This window comes from Falco rusticolus, chromosome 5 (genome assembly GCF_015220075.1).
Source record: "Falco rusticolus isolate bFalRus1 chromosome 5, bFalRus1.pri, whole genome shotgun sequence".
NCBI classification, from domain to species: domain Eukaryota; kingdom Metazoa; phylum Chordata; class Aves; order Falconiformes; family Falconidae; genus Falco; species Falco rusticolus.
In genome coordinates, this window is record NC_051191.1 from 55408232 (window position 1) to 55429066 (window position 20835).

General features: G+C 40.6%; 1 protein-coding gene across 10 annotated transcripts in view; it reads left to right on the top strand.

The window, feature by feature from the left end:
• The window catches only part of TCF20 (transcription factor 20), a 131491-nt gene extending 111213 nt beyond the window's left edge, over positions 1–20278 (top strand). For 7 of the 10 annotated variants that reach the window (XM_037387619.1, XM_037387629.1, XM_037387620.1 and 4 more), the window contains 4 exons: positions 4093–4186; positions 11032–11081; positions 14077–14204; positions 18155–20278. In XM_037387619.1, coding sequence (XP_037243516.1) covers positions 4093–4186; positions 11032–11081; positions 14077–14160 — 228 coding nt within the window. In that variant the 3' untranslated portion in view covers positions 14161–14204; positions 18155–20278. Of the gene's footprint in view, positions 1–4092; positions 4187–11031; positions 11082–14076; positions 14205–18154 lie in introns of those variants that run through there. The other 3 variants (XM_037387625.1, XM_037387626.1, XM_037387627.1) reach the window with 3 other exon arrangements.
• Positions 20279–20835: the final 557 nt, after the last annotated feature.

Here is a 20835-nt window from a genome sequence, read left to right on the forward strand (position 1 = left end):
AATCCGAGCAGCTCTGCTGCTGCTGTGGTAACTGTCCCCCAACTGTTTGCACTTCCAGGTTGGGTGTTACTTCATTTTGGTAGACAGAGAATGATGAGCTGATGCGAGGAAGAAATGGGCTGCTAATGCTGTGGAGAGGTAGACACAATGTATCTGGCTTTAATACTATTGATAATTTAGTTCAAGGGATGGAGTGTCTCTTCTAAATGGCACTTTTAAGTCTCACCAGCCTATTCTAAGTGAGATATATGTGCCTTGCGGCCAGAGATGAATTGTGGAGATAGGACCTCTGTATCAATCTTCAGTGTGGTCTTCCCACCCCCCGCCTTTCCTTTTTTATTTCCTTTTTTAATTTAAACCAGGAGTTGATTAGGTGCCTGGCAATGATTACTATCCATTGGCACCTCCCGTTGGGAGCACACTCCAAGTACCAGCCTTCAGCTCTTTCAAGCAGAGGAGGTTAAGCAGACTGCTTACTGAGCAAAAGGAATTTCTCTTCCCATGAGAGCTTGAATGCTGTTTCCGTGGCTAAAATGCTATAATTCCTTTACAAGTGACAAGCAGGCTGCTACCATCTGCTGGTGAATGGCTGCAGGATGGTGGAGTTTGGGTGAAAATTTGCTGATGGACCAAAGATAGTGATTACTGGTCATTAAGCCCAAGTCACACATCTCTTGTATGAAGTTCTGTGATTTTATTTTCAGGTTAGAATGTTTTCTAATTGTAGTGTACATCTCTTTATTTTCTTTCTCCTTTGAAATAAAAATACTTAAGATAAGGTTCTCACCAAAGCCGCAAAAAGTGCCAGCAGGAACTATGCATCTTTATCATTTAAAGCACAGTAGTGATGTCTAGTAAAAGAGACTGTCCAGAAATTTTTTAATGACTTCATTCTGTCTTTCTAGAAACACCTGGATAAATTTGGAAACCACGTGGCATTACACGGTGATAGTCTCTTTCAAAGATTAAGTGATAGACTCCTAAGTTGGTTTAGAACCATACAGATTTGTAGGGTGTCTGCTGTTCAGTCACTCACTCTGTGGAAGGAAGAACTCGAAAGAAAAGAGTAGTTATTGTGTATGTGGTTCCCCCAGCTTCCCCTGAAAGAAGCAGATGGTCGGGGTCCCAGGAGGTAGAAGAAATGGGACCATTAGACTGTCAGTGGCTTGTGAAAAGCAGAAGCATCTGCCAGAATGGAGACTTGTTCAGCAGCAGGGGAGCCAGCAGCAGGAGATGATCTCTGCCTTGAGCAGTCAATGGTGTAGTAGTCCACTGGGGAATTGCGGTTGTGGGCGTAGCTGCAGGTAACCTTGGTAATCGTCTAGCTGGTCCTGCAGACTGAAAAGAGGGGAAATGAAGGCTTGATGATCATGCTTTGGCACCTTAACTACCCGCTTTAACCGTCTAATCAGTCTTAACTGCAACGGATTTGAAAGCATTCCATACCTATTCTCAGCTGAGCACTGCAGGCACACTTAAAATTCGTCAAAAACGCCTATTGTGTTTCTGTTGCAAGTTTCAGAATAGCTGCACTAGATGCAGCAAAGAATAAGTTCAAAGACTACATTAACATTTGGAAAAGTATAAAAAAAATTGCTAGGGGTCTGCTTGTTTTCATTTGTACTGCACAGCACACTCATTTGACATGCCTTTTTACTATTAAGAAATGTTTCACACAGCTGCAATTTAATCTCTGCTGCTGTAGTTTTTAGGCTCTTATTGACTGCTCTGTACAGAACACAGTGTTCCAGGGAAGAATGACCTCTTCTGTTGCAACAGTGTGATGGTACTTCAAAGACAAGATAAAGTGGGGAGGACAGAATGCCTCTGAGGAACAAAACTAGAAATTCATATCTGTGTTCAAAAAGAATAGTCAATTTGGGTTCTGTCCTGTTAGAATAATTAATCTCAGTCAGCCACATCTGAAAGTGAGAATAAAGCATCCAGGTAAAGAGCTGTGGTTCAGAACTCCTCAAGCTGCACTTCGTGAATACTTGGCATAGGTGAATCTGGGACTAATGCCAGTACATAATATTCTTCTAGGGTTGACTTCATAGCCAGGATAAGACATTTACTATACATGAAACTGGGTTTTATTCCCATGGGAGAGTGAATTACATTGCAGTTTGGCTAGAGGTCCAAGTGTTTTGGTGTGCATTTAAATATTGGTTTAGAATTTATTTTTTATCTTTGGAAACTAGCATTCGTGTCCTGACAGGCAAAAATAAGCTGCTTGATTGTTTCTTTCTAGGCCTCAGGGACACTTTCCTTAGATCATAAATACTGCAGTAGTTTGTCATGATACACATTCATTGCTTAGAAGATAGACATGATTTAATAGGGAGCACTGAAGATCAGGCTTAGGATGCTTTGGCATAACTGAAAAGAGAAGGCAGTAGTCAAGACTGTAGTTGTAGATGTCATGAGAAGTGACGTCTCACAAGCTTTTCTGTTAGTTGCATTTGCTTTGATTTGAAGAGGGCCACCTGGTTTATGGCTGGAGCTAGTTTTGCTTTCATCTTCATTTAATCATTTAAATACAAACTATAGTCATCTCTGCATCACGTAGAATAGTAGGAAGAGCAATAACTGTCAGATAGTCTCAGTGTTTTTTGAAATACTGTAATCAAAATCCTGTTCACTGTGCTGAGTGAGGAACTTCGCTGTGGCTGTTATCTTTGGCCGCATCTATTCTGCAGACCCCCATTGCAACATATATGTTAATCGGGGATGTGAAGCAGTCTGGTCTAGCTCATGTAGCTATCTGGGCATATGAGCTTCCCTGTATGGTAAAGTGCTTTTGTGCAGTGCCAGGTGCACTGCTGGTTTGAGCACATCTGTGTGCTGTACAGGTGTAGCTTGCTGATAGTGTTAACAGAGCACATGTAGTTTGACACTAGTTTTTCCAGTAGGGAAGGGGTTTTTAGATCATGTCATCATCTCTCTGTGTGCAGTCAGTGACCAAAGGCAACTTCTTATAGCCTGAAGTCAAGGTGAATTATACCGGTTATACAAGGCCTTTTTGTGGTGTTGGTTGTGTTTATCAGCAAAACCAAAATTTCTGTGTTTCTTAAATATGACTCAAAAGTTACTGGAGGTCACCTTTTCTTTTTCTGCCAGTAGTGTATTTGCATTTCAATTTTTAAATAGTAGCAGTCTCCTAGCCTTTGGTGGATTCTACCAGATGTGGCTTGTTTTCTTTTTAGAAGGGAAAAATGTCAACCTGTCAGAAATCAGCTTTCATTGGAATCTTAGATTAATTAATGAAAATCACTTACTGTATACATTCAAGAAATAAAATTACTGTCTGAATGAGATGTACTATAGGCCTATTTCCTTAGGTCATTCCTTAAGTCATTCAGGATGAAGTAAATGGCTGAGTGGCTCTCATTCTGCTGCATTCATGTCGGTCTGATAATATGGTTAAATACATCATTGACCAATTGAGATAATAGGATTTAAGTAATGAAAATTGAACGTTAACGACTTTGGCAATAAATGTATGAGCATCGTTTCTTTTGGAGATGTGCCATTTCTGTGATGGTGGGGTGTTTTCCCTTGATGGTACCTTCTCATGCTCCAGATAAACCTTGTTTGGTCACCTGTGAAAAAATGTTCAGCTTGGCCATGATCATCTTGGATTGCTAGTGATAATGAAAACCATGTACCCAAATCACTTTTACGCTAATGGTGTCTTCTAAATCATTCTTTGTCATGCTAATTCTCATTTTAAAGCTGTCGATTCAAAAAAGCTCTTTTCTTCCAATTTTAACACTGATGTCATTGTCGGGTACTGAAACGTGGGCCAGTGAAACAAATTTGAGAAGTGTTTCAAGTTCTTTCTGAATGGTTGGTTTGAATATTTGGTACCTCTTGCTTGGTTAGCACAACTGAAAAGTTTGTTGTTTGAAAGAGCTCATGTTGTTGCTTCATGCAAAAGGCCTTTATTTTTATGGTGTGGAAAGATACAGTCTAACATTGTGATACTCGAGAAATGTGTGCTGGAATGTGGTTGATAAAATTTCCAGGAAAATACAGATAATTGGAAAGATGATTGCAATTTTCATTGCCATTTCTTGGTTTCCCTTTCAGAAATGTTCCCATTGCCAGGAACCGGGAGCCACCTTAGGCTGCTACAACAAAGGCTGCTCCTTCCGATACCATTACCCATGTGCCATCGATGCAGGTACGAACAAATGGCATACTAACTATATTTCATGTTTATTCAAAATATATGACGCTAAGTAATTGCAAGGTACTTTACAAATGTATTCCTTCTCAGTTTTTCACCTACTGTGAAGACAGTAACATAAATGGTGAGCAGTGGCATCAGATAAACTGTACAATAACGCATTGGGGCAAGATGAAACCTGTAATGGAAAAGAATCTACCTGTAAGTGCCAAAAAAGCCTGGTTTGTGGGAATGCAGCTACAGTGACTGAAATTTGGCTGTAATAGGAGAATGGATCACTATTTCCTTGCAAAGAATAGAAATCCTTTGCTAAAATGGTGCAAGAAACCAGAAGGATATTTCCTCTTCCAGGGTTATGCTCCTGTGAATAGTCACAGTAATAATTTCAAGTGCAAAGTGCTTGTAGAATCATCGGTACCACTTGTAGCACAACCTTCCTTCTTCTCCCTCCTTAGAAGCATTTCAGCCAGTCTCTTGAGTAGGGTCAGTTTTCTGCATTGGATAAGCTAACGGTTTGGCTAGTATTGTCTCCAGTTATGAGTCTGGGGTTGTGAGTTGGTGTTTTGTGTACAATAATTAAAGTTTTTAATGGAGATAAACTTTATTCTTGGGTAGAAAAAATCCCAGCTCAGAATGAATAATGTCCCACTATTCCAGTCCTCTGATTCATTTCTCCTGTCATACAAAACTTAATAACAAGCAGGTACAGTTTCAAGATTACAAAACTTGACTGGCAAATAATTGCAAGCTTCCTGTTTTGTTATCCTACTTTCACAGCAGCCCTCTTGTTTCAACACCTATTTTAATGCTGGTTTTCAAATGGTACAGTATTTGAAGTAGGTATGTTCATTTCTGAATGACTGCATTGCACTTCTCACTGTGAAATCCCACTCTATTGGAGCACTGTGTTTTATTCTAATAGAAAGATTTTAATTAAATTAATACTGCAGTGGAATGCTACTAGTGCCACAGTATAGCTGGAGAATCCTTGATTTTACATGAAATAAGGTGTTAAATATTAGTCAGGTTGTGAAAATCACACACAAAAAAAATGCCAGAAATAAGGGTGTCTATGTAAGTTTAATTTTGGTCTCTTATGAATGTATCTTACAGTAATTACCTAATTAACGACTGACATCTTTTTCCATAAGACCTGTAGGATGAAAGGGTACTCATTCATGGACATGTGTTCTTCTCACTGATTCTCTGTTCTACTGATTCCATTCAGTTCTGAAGGTAGAACTGTGAAATCTTCTGTGATGTTCATCTCTGTCATGCTTAAGAGTTTCATGAACGTTAACAAACTTTTTTTTTTACAGTAGCTTTGATAGAATTGTTAGATTTGTGTTCATATTGGGTTTAGTAATCTGTTTCTGGTTTGTGACTGGACTTTTTAATACCATGAAACAACAAAATAAATTATGGTGGGCATTCCCAGTAGTTTGGGGTGCTTAATTTGTATTCGTGTGTTACTACATACGGTATATGGCATTTCCTATGTTCTAAATATAGGTACAAAAGTTAAGATATTGTCCTTTTTCTTCAGATATATCTTCATCATTAACTCTACTTCAGGAAATGCAGTAGGATCCTCCAGATGACAAATACACTGAACAATCATGACTTGATTCCCAAGAGCAGTTCTGTGTCATGCAGGGAAGAGGCAGTGTCCTATACAAAAATAGTATATAACCATACAATTTACTCCATATTAAATGTAACATAATATGTCTACCATGTAATATGTAGAAACAGGATACATAAAATTTGGCTTTTCCCCACATTTGTCTTGACTTTGCAACCTTAGAGGTTTATTTAGAGTAGCTTTTTGTATTCAAGTTCCAAGGCTATGCTTAGTACATTTTCTTTTGATTTTGTTACGAGACATCACATTGTCACGTGACCATCTGTTAAGAGTGCACTATTCCAAGTTAATTTCTGTTCTTTGAGTAATATGGCAGTAATAAATTGCAAGAGCTGCATGGAGGTGGGATACTTGGACTGTGAGTTTCACAAACATATTTAAATAATAGCAGAGAAGTTGGTAGAACTGATGAATCCCTGGTTTCACTCCAGGAAGAATATGATTTAGTGAGAACAAAGACTTCTCTTTGTGTCTTCCTACATTTTCCTTTCTGTTTCTTCCTCTTCAGTCTGTGTGCGTCTGATTGTTCTCTACTCTGGCCCTTCATACCAGCCGTAGGCTCTTTATCTAGCTGGTCTCAGGTTCCTCTTCTCAAATTTCTTACTCCAGTCTCTTTATAAGACCCAATTCTCCCTACTCCTTTTTAACTTCTCCTTTGTCCAGTTTTCTAGCTGTCATTCTGGCTTCCCGCTCTCTGCTTTTGCATCACCTCCTCCTCTTTCTTGCTCCTAGCTGTTTTTCTTCTGTGGGCTTCTTACTCCCATTTGGTTCTCCTAACTTAGCTCCTTGTCACATTTAACCCTGCTAGTCTCTGTTCTTGTATGTTGCCCATAATCTTCTCTGTTTCACCTTTCCCTGCCTTATCCCATAAATTCTTAGCCTATAGTCCTGTGGCTGAATCAATCCTGATTCAATCTTAGCTTCCTGCTGGCACTCAAGCTTAATTCCCTGCTCATAACTTCTGCTAGCACTGGTCTCTTCATCCTGCTAGCCTCCACTCTGTCTCCAGTTCCAGACTGTCTTTCTCAGTAATATTTTCACTTCTGCTGCCTTCTGGGCTAGTGCTTCACCATTTGCAGTTTTGAAATGGTCACCTTCTTCCTTGAGGCTGCCTGAGCCTTGGAAATGTCCGCTGACAGCTTTAGTGCTGTTGAGTCTGGTGCCTAAATCTGGGGCCACAGGTTCATTTACAGGAAAAACCTGCTCACCCTCCCCAAAAAAAGTGTATTTGGTGGAATTTTCAAAGAACCTAGCTACTAAAATCTAAGAAGCCTCTCCTGAGGATGTGCAGATTAAAATACCTATTCCTCCTTTCAAAGAGTTGTATATACTGATTCTGTGGTAAGCTGGCAAGGGCATACCTTAGCTAAAATTTAGGTCCTACTTAAAATCAGGGTATGTTTAGAGCTTTTCAAAGAAGATTTGCTGGGATGTTTAATATGGGCAGAATACCTTTATTCCAAGAAAGAGTTTTAAGGAAATTGTTAGGCTGCTTTTGCTGAAGTTTTCAACCAAAATGCATAAAAGAGCCCAGCTTGAAGTAGATTCTCAGCATTCAAAATTTCAGCCTGATGGTATGACAGTAAAAGACCTTGTTTGCAGTTGGTTTTATCTGTGGGTGTAATCAAGCTGTCTTAATATATAGCTGCTCTTCCAATAAATCTGTATAAAAGAAATAAGCAAGCTACATGGAACAGGGAATTGATTTTCATTTATGCCCAAGCAGAAAATGTAGGCTTCCTTGAGAAGCAAATCAGCATTCTTTTCTCTTTCCTCAGCCTGCCGTCTGCCTATAAACCCTTTTTATTGGTTATGCAGTGCTGCCGTCTTTCCTGTAGTGAATCAGATACGGATATTTCTCAAGTTCCTTGAGCTCTGTGGTAGTTTCATTTGAAGTCAACCATCCTGCTTTGAAGGATGGTGCCACCTTGCTTTATTGAGGATCTGGGACAGATCCATTCTGAATCCTCAGAAGTTTGTTGACACTTACAAGGGCTGTCAGGATTTTGGAATATGTATGACTGGTTTTGTATTTAAAAAAAATAGATCAGAAAACACTTGCTGGAGTGTTTTTTAGGGTATGTCAAGTCACAAACGCTTGGTGTTTGAGTTACTGTAGCATCCCTGGAAGTGACCGTGCCTTAGTTGAGATGCAGCATGCATGTCGTACTCCTAGGCAATGGCACTGTGAGCTGAAGCGTGTTCTTACTTTTGCATTGGTGTGGGTTAGAAGTTAATACCTTGTCAGTTACTGTGCCTCATTTGAAAGTCAGCACGTTTTTGGTAAAGGTCTGGAGGGTGGAATATGTCAGAGCGGCTGCAGTTACTTGGAGCATGGAAGGCTGGCCCTGCAGTGCAACCTGAACTCTGGCTTCTGCGCCACTGGTTGGTTTCCAGTCCTGCCCTCGTGGGCAGCCACATTTTGCACCGCTGTAGCTAATTGGCTGCTATGCAAGGCACGCAGCTTCATAAGCTGCCAGTTCATAAATACTGGCTTTTGTATAGCCTAATTCAGCCTTCCTTTTAATCTCCTTTCATAGAAAGTAATCTTAGGCAATATAGGGTGCAAGAGCTGAACTCCTCTTAGCCATTTGCATAAAAATCAAGATCAGTAGTGCCACTTAAGTAATTTTTATATGGAAATTACTCTGGTTAATATTGTCTGTGTTTGGCTTTTGTCTGTCCAAATTTATGATGAAGAGCCTCTGATGTCTCAAGATAACTTAGTCCTAGGGACGTCTCCATGGAAACAGGATCTTTGTTTTCTGAAATTTTGTATCCTCTCCCTCTGCTTGTTCCTCCCCACCTGGAGTCAGATTCTGATTGTTGCAGCACACTTGTTCCCACAACATGTATCGTAGGCAGTTTCATATACAAAAGATTTTTGACTGTAAATTAGGAAAAGACTAGCAGCAAAATAAAACAGATTTTCAGAGAACAGAAATCCTGTGTCTCTGCAAGTTGTCGTTAAAGATGAGTAACAGGCAGAACACAGGGTATGAGACAACGTGTGAAGCTTACAGAAGAATAATTGCTTCTATTAAAAATGTTTTAAGTTTTCCCTGACTACTTTATGGAAAAAAAATCTGTGCAAACAAGGACAAGTTTCAGTTCTTTTTCCCTTTCTGTCACAGTGAGCTGATCATAGCTATGTGTCTGGTGACTTCATGATGAATTGTAATCTGTGATATAAAATACTTGGAACTGCTAACTGAAATCCAGGCCAGCTAAGTAATGATGAACAATTTTTACCTTATTGGTATTCAGCTGATTTTCTGCAGTGAGCTGATGAAATTTCTCATAGTTGTCTCTTAATAGAAACAAAAAAAAAAATGCTATTAATTGGATCTGCTGTTAGTATTTGCAACAAAAATGCCAACCTTAGAAATTGAGCTCCGTACGCAGATCAGGTATGAGGTATGAGGTTTCTGTCAGTTCGTCCTGATCCTTGTACAATGTTCCTTTCTGATGTACCAGCTAGGAAAGTGCATACATTACCGATGTTAGGTTTCCAAGAAAGAAGAAAACTCCATCCTGTTCTAACATACTGTGTATGTTTTTGATGATTGCTCTGTATATTTTTGATGATTGCTGTATTATGCAGTGATGATTCATGCTGTAGTCTAAATGTACAATTCCTGCCCTTATAATGAGACAACATTTTATTTATTTCCTGTTATTTGTTAATACTGCATTTGAAATTGTTATCTGAGGTGGGATTAAGGGTTTTACTCCCCTTCACTAAAATCTCTCAAGTAACTTAGCCTATTGTATGCTGTTTCCCGTTGGTTCAGGCCAGAGGCATTCATGTTGAAACATAAGAATTTCATAGCAGAGGAATGCTCTGCCAAAGCTCGGGTGTCTAGAAAGCTTTTCCCTCAAGCTTTAGTTGCAGTCTCCTGCTGTCTGCTAAACTCTTCCAGCAGATTGAAACAGCAGGTAGTGCTGGTTATGCTATGTACTTAAGAGCATTTTAAATTAGCACGTTTTATTTACCATTGTGCTTCTTTAGTTGCTAGCTATTTGGGTAGGTTGGAGCAGATGGGAGGCCATAAGCACCTTGCTGAATTCTCATGGTGTCAGTTGCACTGAGGTGGTGATGGTGCATGGTCCTACTGAGGTGGTGACTGTTCAGTCAGCCTCTGCCTTCGGTGAATAAAGCAATCAGAAGGAACAGGCCATCAGAACGAACAGTGTCGGCAGTTTGGGCGGGTTGAGAGGTGGCCCTGTGGTTCAGGGTGCCGGGAGGAGGCAGCTGAATTCTCTCAGGAGAGTGCTACTTCTTTGCTTGGCTGTGATGGGTGAAATACAGAGTATCTGGAAGGTGCGAGTGGAAGGCAGAGAGCTAGCCAGTGGTGCTCCTGGTGTGGACATAGCGCCGAAGTTCTGGGACCTACTGACTCAGTATCCCTTAGAGGCATAGTCTATGATGGAGGATGAGAGAAGAAGCAACACTTACACTGGTAGTGCCACTAAAGAAATGCTCTTTAAACAACAGTATTGCTTAATTTGTTCCTAAATAAGCAGTTCTGCATAGGTGCCCCACTTTCCCTAATAGGTTTAAATCGTTAAACTGTTTCTTAGATAATAGAAGCTTCACATACACAAATCGTGGAAGCAGATCCAAGAGCAGCATGAGTGACCTGACTACCAGACATAGTGTCAGTGTAAACTGATCACCAAGATTTGGGATTGCAAATAACCAGTCATATACACCCATACCTAGAGACACATACCCCTTCTCCCCCTGATGTTGACAGAACCTTAGTGTAAGGATGAAAGGTGGTGATTTTCCTATTAAGTATAAAGCAGGGATGGTCTGTTCGGATTGGATAAGTGCATCCATTTTCCTTGTGCTTTAGCAAGGAAGGCTGGAATAACTGAAGGGGGTTGGGGTACAGGATTTGTAGACTCACTGTTGTGATTCTTCCTCTATACAGAGTATTGGGGACACTGGGGATACTTGAACTTGGCTTGGTAATCCAGGCAGTATTGTCATTTGGCATGTTTAGTTAAAATTTATTTTCTAAGACTCTGGGGGTGGAAGGGATGAGCCTGCTAATAAGTTAGTATTCCTATAAGAGATCTTTGAATGAAAAATATATACCCGTGAGGCAGGGTTAACACATGTGATGTATTATTCAAGTTGGTTTTTATTAAAAAAGTAATAAATTGCTGTCTTATCCTCTTCTAGATTGTTTACTAAACGAAGAGAATTTCTCAGTGAGGTGCCCCAAGCACAAGGTAAGAATCCTCTCCTGGATTAGACCTGTAATTTGCTGCCCTCTTCTGGTATCTAAATGTGGATTACTAATTTTATACCTAGGTAATATCGGTAGTCAGAGATGGTTTTAGATGAATTCTTCTGTGATGTGTGCTTGTGGTATATTCTGGGGACAAACATCGACTTGAGAAGAATGCAGAGAGTTTAAGAAGATAGATTAAGTTTTTTCCCTAGTTGTTCAGTTGTTCTTTAGAAAGCCCGGCTTCATTTCCTGTCTTCCGTGATAGAATCAGTACATCACTCACTGTTTCTGTTTGAGTGCTACACTGAAACTGGCATTGGTTTTCTCATTGATTTACTGAGGATGCAAGGAGTGAGAAAAATGGCTTTTGAAACGATGAACGTTTTCAAAATGTTTTGAAACATTTAAACGATGACATGAACCTGAAACACCTTGTTCTAGTCTAGTGGTAGTAAGACTGAGTACTACTACTCAGCCTTCGGTGTATCTATTTAGTTGTTCTGTATATCTTTGACGGTTCAGAAGACCCATCATAGTTTTCAGTTGTTGGTGACAGATTCAGCATGCTACTTCTGCCTAGGGTCTGGGCATCCTTAACTGAATGTCCCTGGAGCCTGTAAACATAATGGTGCTAAGAGCTGGACTGCTGTTGCTCTGTCTGTATGGAAAGAGGAGGCAAGGCAGACAGTATATACTCTTTTATACACATAAGCAATGTGATATAGTGCTGGGAATACCCCTCTCAGCCCAAAAGGGAGGATGCATCTCTGGGAGGCTGTGGATACCAGTCTACCAGTCTGAAATGCTCAGAAGTATCCAGAAAAATTACTGTTCTTGTGGCCAGTTGGATACAACAGGAATTGTGTAAGACTGTGGATGGCTTATGCTGGAAAGTAAATGATAATAGGGAAGAATTGTGTTGCTTTCTAACAGGGATTAGTCTCCATTTAGTCCTTGTCTGCAGATCTCTTCTCTGCCTAGAATTAGACTGACATCTGGTGGTCTTTTGTCTTCACAGATTATCTTTAATCTGTCTTTTGTAAACATGCAAGAATTAGTCTCATGTTCCTTTCTGGATGTTCTGCCACAATATGATGTATTTATACACATGTTTTTAAAATGCGCTGGAAGATTCTGGGGACATTCAGGCAGTTATCCAGAACTGGCCTACTTTTCATCATACAAAAGAAAATAAATTGTTATGCACAATTGTGGAATAATGTTGAAAATGTACAGCAAGCTTAAATCAATGCATTAATGCTACACAAATCTGCAGATCTTGCCAAACAAAAATGTGAAGGATGAGCTCCCCTTACTGTGGAATGCAACTAAGTGCCATCCTCTGCCCAGCTTTGGATACTTGACTAAAGAGAATAGGAAGGTTACGTCTTTGAAGACTGTTTTATGTTTGCTGCCCGTTGCCTGAAGTATTGGAAAACATAGCGTTAACGCTTTTCATAGCTGGCTTGGGTCACTGCTCCTGTATATGAGTAGTTGCAGTGATGAGGCTCAAACCATGAAAGGAAACCATTTTACAGAATCCAGCCTCCCAAAGAAGATACTGAGCAGGCACATTGATTTCTAAAGTAATCCTGGAGGGTGGGAAGAGGAAAACTGCCACTTAAGTTGATAAAGGTATTTCGTGAAGCAATAAAAATTTGAATTTTATTCAAAACTATGCCACTGCAGATAATTTTCTGTGTTGCATCGAAAATGGAAGTTCAGTACCAGCAGCCTTTCTTTGACACTGAAGTTTGTTGGCTTTTGCTTAGTAAAGACGTGAATAATTTGTTTGAAGTCAAGCAGAGTTTTCTGTGCTTGGCTATGACTTTGCCCTTGCCCTGTGGCTCAGTGATCATTACGAGTTTGTTACAAATCCTTCTGCAGGGCAGAATATAGGATTACCCTGCTCCTTCCGTTGTAGTGGCTGGGAAGGGGAGTTCCAGCCAGTTGCAAGGCAGGAACAGAAGGGTTGAAAACCATTGCTCCAGAATGACTGCAGAACAAATTGCATCAATTTTTTGCATGATATGAACATGAGCAATTGAGAGGAAGAAGGACTTTAGATTAGACCATTTAAAACTACGCTTGTAGGTAACACCAATTTAACGTTAGTAGCTAATTAGCAACTGTCTAATACCTCATTCTTCTGTTCTGTAGTTAATGGGTGGAAGAACTAACTTTATAAATTCGCTAACACTGAGTAAGTCCCCCAGTATATTACCTCTCACCCTTTTCCAGTCTATCCCTCACATCAGTAAATACACCTCATCATAGTAAGTGCCTCCTGGAGAGCAAAGGTGTGTCTTGCCTCATTAACTGTGCTTGACACTTCAGGCATAAGCAAGCTAAGCCCAGAGGGACTGGTTATGCCTTTCCCTGTGCTCCCCAGTGAGCTTTCCCATTTCCTTCTGTCAGCATTGATGCTTCAACCATCCATGTCCTGAATGTGCTACTTTAGCAAAATAGCAGCTTTTATCACAGGGAAAACGCTGTCTGAAAAGTAATCATCTTTTGAAGGGTTAGCTTCCTCTCGCAGATCCAACTAGCTGTGTGTCTGCAGCGCAGCAAGTGCTGTTGCAACAGAACTGTTGAGGATGCTGAGGCACGGAGGAGGATATATAGGGGAACGGGATACCTTGCCTTTTGGTGGCACTGCAGCCTTAGATTGTCTTAAGCCATCTATGGGGCAATTTTAAGTGATTTTTCTCAGCTTTCTACCTTTTTATGTTAAATTCTGTGTTTCTTAAAATTAACCAGGCTTTCATATCCCAAACTCTTTACTTTTGCAGAATTGCTTGCTTTTGTCACAGGGAAAACTCTGTCTGAAAAATCTGTATCTGGTTCCAGTACTGACTTCTCTCTCTCTCTCTCTCTCTCTCTCTCTCCCTCTCTCTCCCTCTCACTTTCTGTATGTTCACTTTCCCTACCCCTGTCTTCCTTTTCTCCCTCATTTTCTTTTTCCTCCTCCTTTTGGCTTGCTGGTTCGTCAGCCCCTCCTTCCTTGCTCTCTTCCCTCCTTGCAGAACAAGATGGTGAAAGGCAGCCTCAGCACAGAGCAGTCGGAGCGGGGGTGAGGGGGGAAGTGTACTCCTGGGAATGGAAATAAAAGCAAGCACAGGTGAGTTGGGGAGAGTTTCCAGTTTCCACCTGCCTTCTTCTGTGTGGCTCCTTACCTCCAGTGCCTTCGCCATTTCTATAGGAAATCAAGGTGCTCTTGTGTACGTTCAGAAAATTGGTAATAAGTGTTTCTGGTTTTTCCCCTGCGACCATTCTGTTCAGGCTAGTGACCTCACTTTTTTGTATTTCACAGCATTTCCTTCAGTTTAGCAGTGAAAGGCAAACCTTGTTAGCTGTTGCAACTGCCTGATTACTGTCTCAGCTAAACCAGTGGCAGAAATCTCCTTTCATATTCCCATGATCATGTCCATAAGGATCAGAAGGATTTTTTCCCCAAGTCTCAGAGTAGTTAATAGTAAGCTTCTGTATAAATAAATAAATAAATAAATTCATCACAGTATCTTAAATTTTCTATGTAGGGAAGAATTAATAATACTGATGTGTTCAAGATTATTGTAATCTTGATTCCCCTGTTTTGTGGAAATGTAAATACAGGTGTAACCAAGTTAATCTTATCAGGAGCCCATTACTTTTTTCAGACCAGCATTTTCCACTATTTTGCAGACAGACATGGGTGATGGAAGGTGGAAGTATACAGGTGGCCACAGTTTCTTAAGTTTGTAATGTTTACTCTGGTCCCTCCCCTCCCCTCACTCTGCATCCAGAGTGTGCTGTAGTTGCTGTAAGTCAGCAGGGTTGTGGAGAGCAGCAGTTGTGCTCTTGTGCCCCAGCTCCCTTGCTGCTGTTCCTTACTGCCTCCTCCGTTGTCTAGTCCCAGCATTCATACAGCCATGTGTGAACTTGGGGAATTCAGTTTGTCTGAAATCACATTTTGTCGTGTTAGCATCCAAGTTGGGTCGTTTTCCTAATGTGGTTCCCTTTGTGGCTGAGCAAATATCCTAGCACAAGGAGGGAGTTGGCATCCAGGGAATGGAATGAGGTTGGGATTTCTTAATTTCCACCAAGTGCATTGTCATTTGATGGCAACAGGGACATGTAAATGAAGTAAGTTTTTGGTTTCGTATTAATACTTGTTAGCAGCCTTTCCTGGAAACTGCAGCCCAGGAAGGTCTCATGCCTTCATTTCACTGCTTAGTTGCATTTCTTACTCAAGCTAGTTGCTTCTCTATCTTTTTCTTGCAGTCATGCAAGTGAAGTTGCTCTTTCATGTCTATTCCCTGAGCTGATGATAACAATCCCCTTCCCTAACTGCTGTTCCCTTACTTCCCAGGCACCCTCCCTTACCTTAAAATCTTACCTGTTTCTCAAGTTAAGTAATTGTGAAGTATTTTTAATGGTGTTCTTTGTGAAGGATGAGAGATTAATCAGAAAATTTTGGGGTTTATTGCAGTATTAGAAGATAGGTAGTGTTTCATATGAATACTTTTTTGTATTTAGTAGATAATAGTAGACTGCTGACTTGATTTAGCTCTGCTGTGTTCTGTGATTTTTCATTTTTAACAGCATTCTTTCTTGGCTTTGGAGTGTTGTTAAAACAGTTACCATGCAAACAGTATCTAAAGTTCATTATTTGAGTAACTTTTTCCTTCCATGGTAAAGGTCATTGGGGTTCTTTCAAGCTTTTCTCTTTTCCTGAAAGTGTAAAAGCCAATATAATTTATAACGTTAAAACAGATTTAGTCTCACAGGCAAGGCATCTGTTACAACTGTTTAACACTAGAGAAATCTCAATGATGATTTTTTGGGCCATTTCTTTAAGGCACTGATGAACATTATCCCAGAGACCTTTACACAGCTTTGTTTCCTGCATAATTTTCTAGTGCTAACTCTTTTTTTTTAGATATGTGTCACAGGAATGTATTGGCTTAAGACCTTGCAGGCTGTGGAACCTCTGCACCATGATCACTGTGTGCTCTAGACATGTCTCTAAGGCATAATTTCTTTCCAAATCCACTTCTGTCTCAAGTAGTTCTTATCTGAAGGTCCAGATTATTTAGACTCCCCCTGCTTTTGATGCTGAAAGTGCCTTGAAAATCAGGTTCTCCAACCTGACCTTGCGTCTGAAAATAACTATGCAAACCTAAAAGATCCAATTACCTAAAAAAATGAATTGGCAAAATAATTAAATGCTGTATTACTGTGGTATTTAAAGAGGTTTAGAGGAATTCTGTAGCAATCCTGGTAGTACAGGAGCTTCCCTTCTGCTGGACTTGGTGTAAGGTAGAATGGGCACTCAGCTTTTAAACTATAGGGCTGCTTTAGTCCTGGTTCACTCCTAGGCCTAGCAAGTTAAGAAGAAATCCTGCATGTTGGATAACATCCAGGCGAGTCAGTGTATTCTGTCTCTGTTGCTTCTGTCTCTGAGCCAGTTGCCTCTAGAACATTTGGATCAAATCCAGATCTGGAGAGTGACTGTGAGAGTGAGTCTGGTGCTCTGGATCTTGTCCAGGAACGGGGAAGGACTCTCCCTGTGCGTTGAGCCTGTTTCCTCCCTGAGCCAGTGCCTAATGCTCTGGACCAGTTCCAGGCATGGGCTAGCTGCAGTTGTACAGGAGCCAGAGACAGCAACACAGCCTTGACACTCCTTCAGCGAGGGCGCACAATTGCACAGTAATGAATACCACAAAGGTCAGCTGCCTGAACTCTCTAGGAAGCTCCCTCCTTTCCTCTCTAGCTGTATCTCCATGGCTTACCCTTCTGTTTTTCATATGTGCTCGCCTGACTTTTTCTTCGCTCTTAGCCTGGCACCCCTGTACGAGGGGATATTTGCAGCCAAGAGGTAGGCTTGCTGGGATGTAATCTAATTGGTGTGCTGATAATCAGAACAGCATTGACTTCTGTATCACACTTAGTTAGGGTTCCTGGAGTTTAATTGCCAGCTATGAATGAACATGGGTGTTACTTTGTTCCCAGGCACACCTCTAGTGCCATCAACTGCTTTCCATATGCGTCGCTTATGTTGCAAGCTTTTTTCCTTTTCCCGAGCTCACTAGTTGGTGGGGAGGGATTTATTTAAGTTATATCAAAGTAAGTAACCTTACTAAATAAACAAATTGCTTCTGGGCTCACTTGTGTTTTGGGAGAAGGGAAGAAAGGAATATATTATTTCAAGCTTTGCTTTGTCAGCTGTGCAGATTAAGGATGAGAACTGTAGCTAACAGAAATGAAATTTCAACTTTGTCTGCAGGTCCTCATTTGAACTGAGCCTCCACCAACTTAGCAAAGTCCTGAAGTTCATTTTCTCACTTCAGAGAATTTCTGGACAGGGAGAACGAGCATGCCAAGCACTTGGATGTTTCCACATTTGTCTTGAAAGACATCACAGGCTTAGTCCTTCCATAAACTGTTGCCACCACCATAATCTGGCAACGGAAAGAATTATTACCCACTCTCCAATTAGTTTAACTGCAGCTTTACCTTTAGCTTGGGAAACCTAGCCATTTCCCAGATTTGGTTCCTGTAGCTGGACTCCTATAGTTTTGATACTACATATTCACTGAAAACTACTGTTGGATGGTAGCGTGGTCACCTGTATGAAAATACTTGGGTCCAGTCCCAGAAGGGGCAGTGTAGTATGCCAGAAGCCGTCATAGCATTTGACTGTGCTTGGCCTCTGTTTCCACTTTTCATAGTCAAGATGAGGAGCAAACATTAGGTGAACGAGCTCCTTTCTGGCTGCTCAAGGTAGGTCTTTCTGGAAGAGTGGCATGCCATTGTCGTGGCACAGATTGTCCTGTCATCCTGGACCTTTTCTGTACCTGGACTTAATTTCTGCTGGTTGTTAAACTAATACTTTTTATCATGTGGATTTGCTTTTATGAGCTGCGCACCATTATGCTTCGATCCATTTTCAGTCCACAAAACTAAAGAGTTCTTGGTGTTACTGCTGTGGTAGGCTGATGAGTGGGGTTTGTGAAGCCTGGGGCGGAGCACGTTCGCAGATGGAGGGAAGGAACCATTCCAATATCACTGTTTCACTTTGTTTTTCAGGTTAGGCTGTTGAGATAAAAAGCGGTGGACATTCATGACTGAATGGAATCTCTCCCACTGTGCAGCCATGCCCCCTCTCGACGTGCCTGCCAATGCCAGCACTTCCTTCATAAATTCTTACATCACACTCAAGACTGATGACATCACAGAATCTGACCAAGGAGTCTGAACCAGCTGTTTCCATGGACACAATCTCCATAGTGACAGTGGGAAGGGGAGGGGGAAAAAGGAAACAGGTGGGGGGAATTAAAGAGGGAGGGATAAATATATATATATATATAAAGATCTATTTTTTAGTCTTGAAAGACTTTGTTTTAAATGAAAGGTGCGCTATATCCCTTTTGATGCTTTTGATTAAAATTAACAAAACCCCATATAAATTTAAAAAGAAAAATGTAGCTAAAGTAAATACTAAATCCAAAATCAAAGCAAGGCTTGTGGAGCCTAACATTTTGTGGGGAAGAATAGGGGAACTGGAAGTACTCCAGACTCCCCTTCCACTTGCTTCCTTTCTCACAACATCCAAGGAAGTTTAATTTTAAAAGTCAAAAAAATCATGATAAATTGTTTGTAAGGTGTGGGAGGAAGGCTTGGATGGTTGCAGGTGATGGGGTGTCAGTACTTGTGTATGCAGGGTATGAAGGTTATTTTGGTTTTGAGAGACCCTATATTAATAGTGGAAGTCTGAGAAACATCTGAAGACTCTTAGGTTATGAGACTCATGAAGTAAGAGGTAGTTGCTGCTTGCTAGACCCTGTACACCTTTTTCATGTGGGAACACCTGTACCACACGGGAAGAAGGAGTATTTGCCTGTTGTGACAACAACATGCACCCCCAAATCATTCCAAGAAGCTGCCTTCAGTTTTGAAGGCAGGTGAGAGGAAGGTACGGTTTACCTGCCAGGTGGGGGAACTGGAAGGGAAGTCTGAATGCTGATGGAGGCAATATATCTTCAAACTGATCAGGAAAATCCACTTAGCCCTTTTTTTTTTTATTTTATGTTTTGCTTTTCCTAAGGGAGGAGGAGGGAATGTCAGTGTAACAGCCTACATTATGTGGTTATTTGGGGTGGTGGGTTTTTTTTTTGTAAATTATGTAATTTTAAAACATTTGGGTTTAAGGAACAACAACAACAAAAAAAACCCCATAATTTTTTCTTGTTAAGGCCTTAAGAAAGGGGTTAGTGCATCTTTCAGGGGTCACTCTGCCATGGGAATAAAAATAGCTGTTTCACAAACAGTTTTATATAAAAAAAGCTTAAAAAAACCAAAAAAACTAATAAACTTCATTTTAACCTTGTCTCCTTTTGTTTTGTGCGAACTTGATTTGTTTAAAGGACAGAGAGACAGTACTATCTGCTGCTTTTTGGTTTCTTTGCCTTCATCAGTTCTGTCTTCAGTGACGACCTTCTGAACTGGCCCAGCAAGAGGAAGACCACAAAAGCTTTTAAAATTTAAAGCTTAGGATTTATTTGATGTTCAGAGATAACAAGCCAATAACTGGATGAATTTTCTGTTCATGTGAGCTGGTGATATTTCACCAGGTCACCGACTTCTTTCACTCATAGGGTGGTAGCATATCCTAGCGATATCAAACAGCGTGGTGTTTACTGGGAAGTCACTAGAGATAGGGATCTAACCAGCATGACTTGGATAAAAAACCGGGGTTGATATTGTGGGGAGGGAAGAACTATTTTAAAAAGTTATGTACTGGATGCTTGCTCAACTACTCACATTCTGGAGTATTCAGCACATAAAGAATAAATTCTATGATAGCTCATATTAAGATATCTATTTTAACTCTATTTTTAAAAGATTGATTTAAAGATTTGGGAGATAATTTGGCAGTTATTTATTTCTAGAAGTTGCTACTCTCACTGATAAGTATTTGGAAAGAAAGAGCAGTCTCCTGCTTACTCCTTTCCCAGTAGCAGCTACTGAAGTTAGTATGTCCTTCTACATTAAGAAATAGACCTGTTGTGATAAATGTCACTAATGTGTCCTGAATTGGTGCTGAAAATATTTAACTGCTGGTGTAGTCAGAAAAAAATAATTTTTAGCATAGTTAATGTGATTGAGTAAATGACTTCTTTTCAACTGAATAAAAATTGGTTTTTTTTTTCCTAGTGTCTGTTCTATTCTACCTGTTCTGGAAAAAAAAAAAAAAAAACCAAAAAAAAAGGGAGTTACTGTTACTGCATTGATTTATGTTGATGAGGAATCAACTTTGTAATACTACAACAGCAGAGGACCATGTGGTGAAACTGCTAAACTTGATACTTCTGGCTCTTCACGGTGCTGTCACGCAGCGGAGGCAGAAGGTTTTGGGGTGCCTGGGAGGGAGTCTTGGAGGCTATCCTTGTTGGGTGCTTGTGGCAATTGTTGTGGAGATTGAATAGCTCCTCATGCACCACGGTTGGAAGGTAGAGGGAGCCACATAGAGTAAATGAATGGTACCACACTTCAATAGAAATACTTCTCGGTGGGGAGTGCCTGAGACCCTTCAGATCAGCTGCTGCTCAGCCTCTTGTCAGCGCTGTTGGTGGAGGTAAGGGGTGTGCTGTCTCATAGAGAGAGCCTTGGAGTGGGTCATCTTTGTTGGTTGTCTTTACAGAAGCCAGAGCTACCACAGTTCTCTAAAACCAAGCCAGGAGGAATCTAAACCAATGGGTAATGGTTTC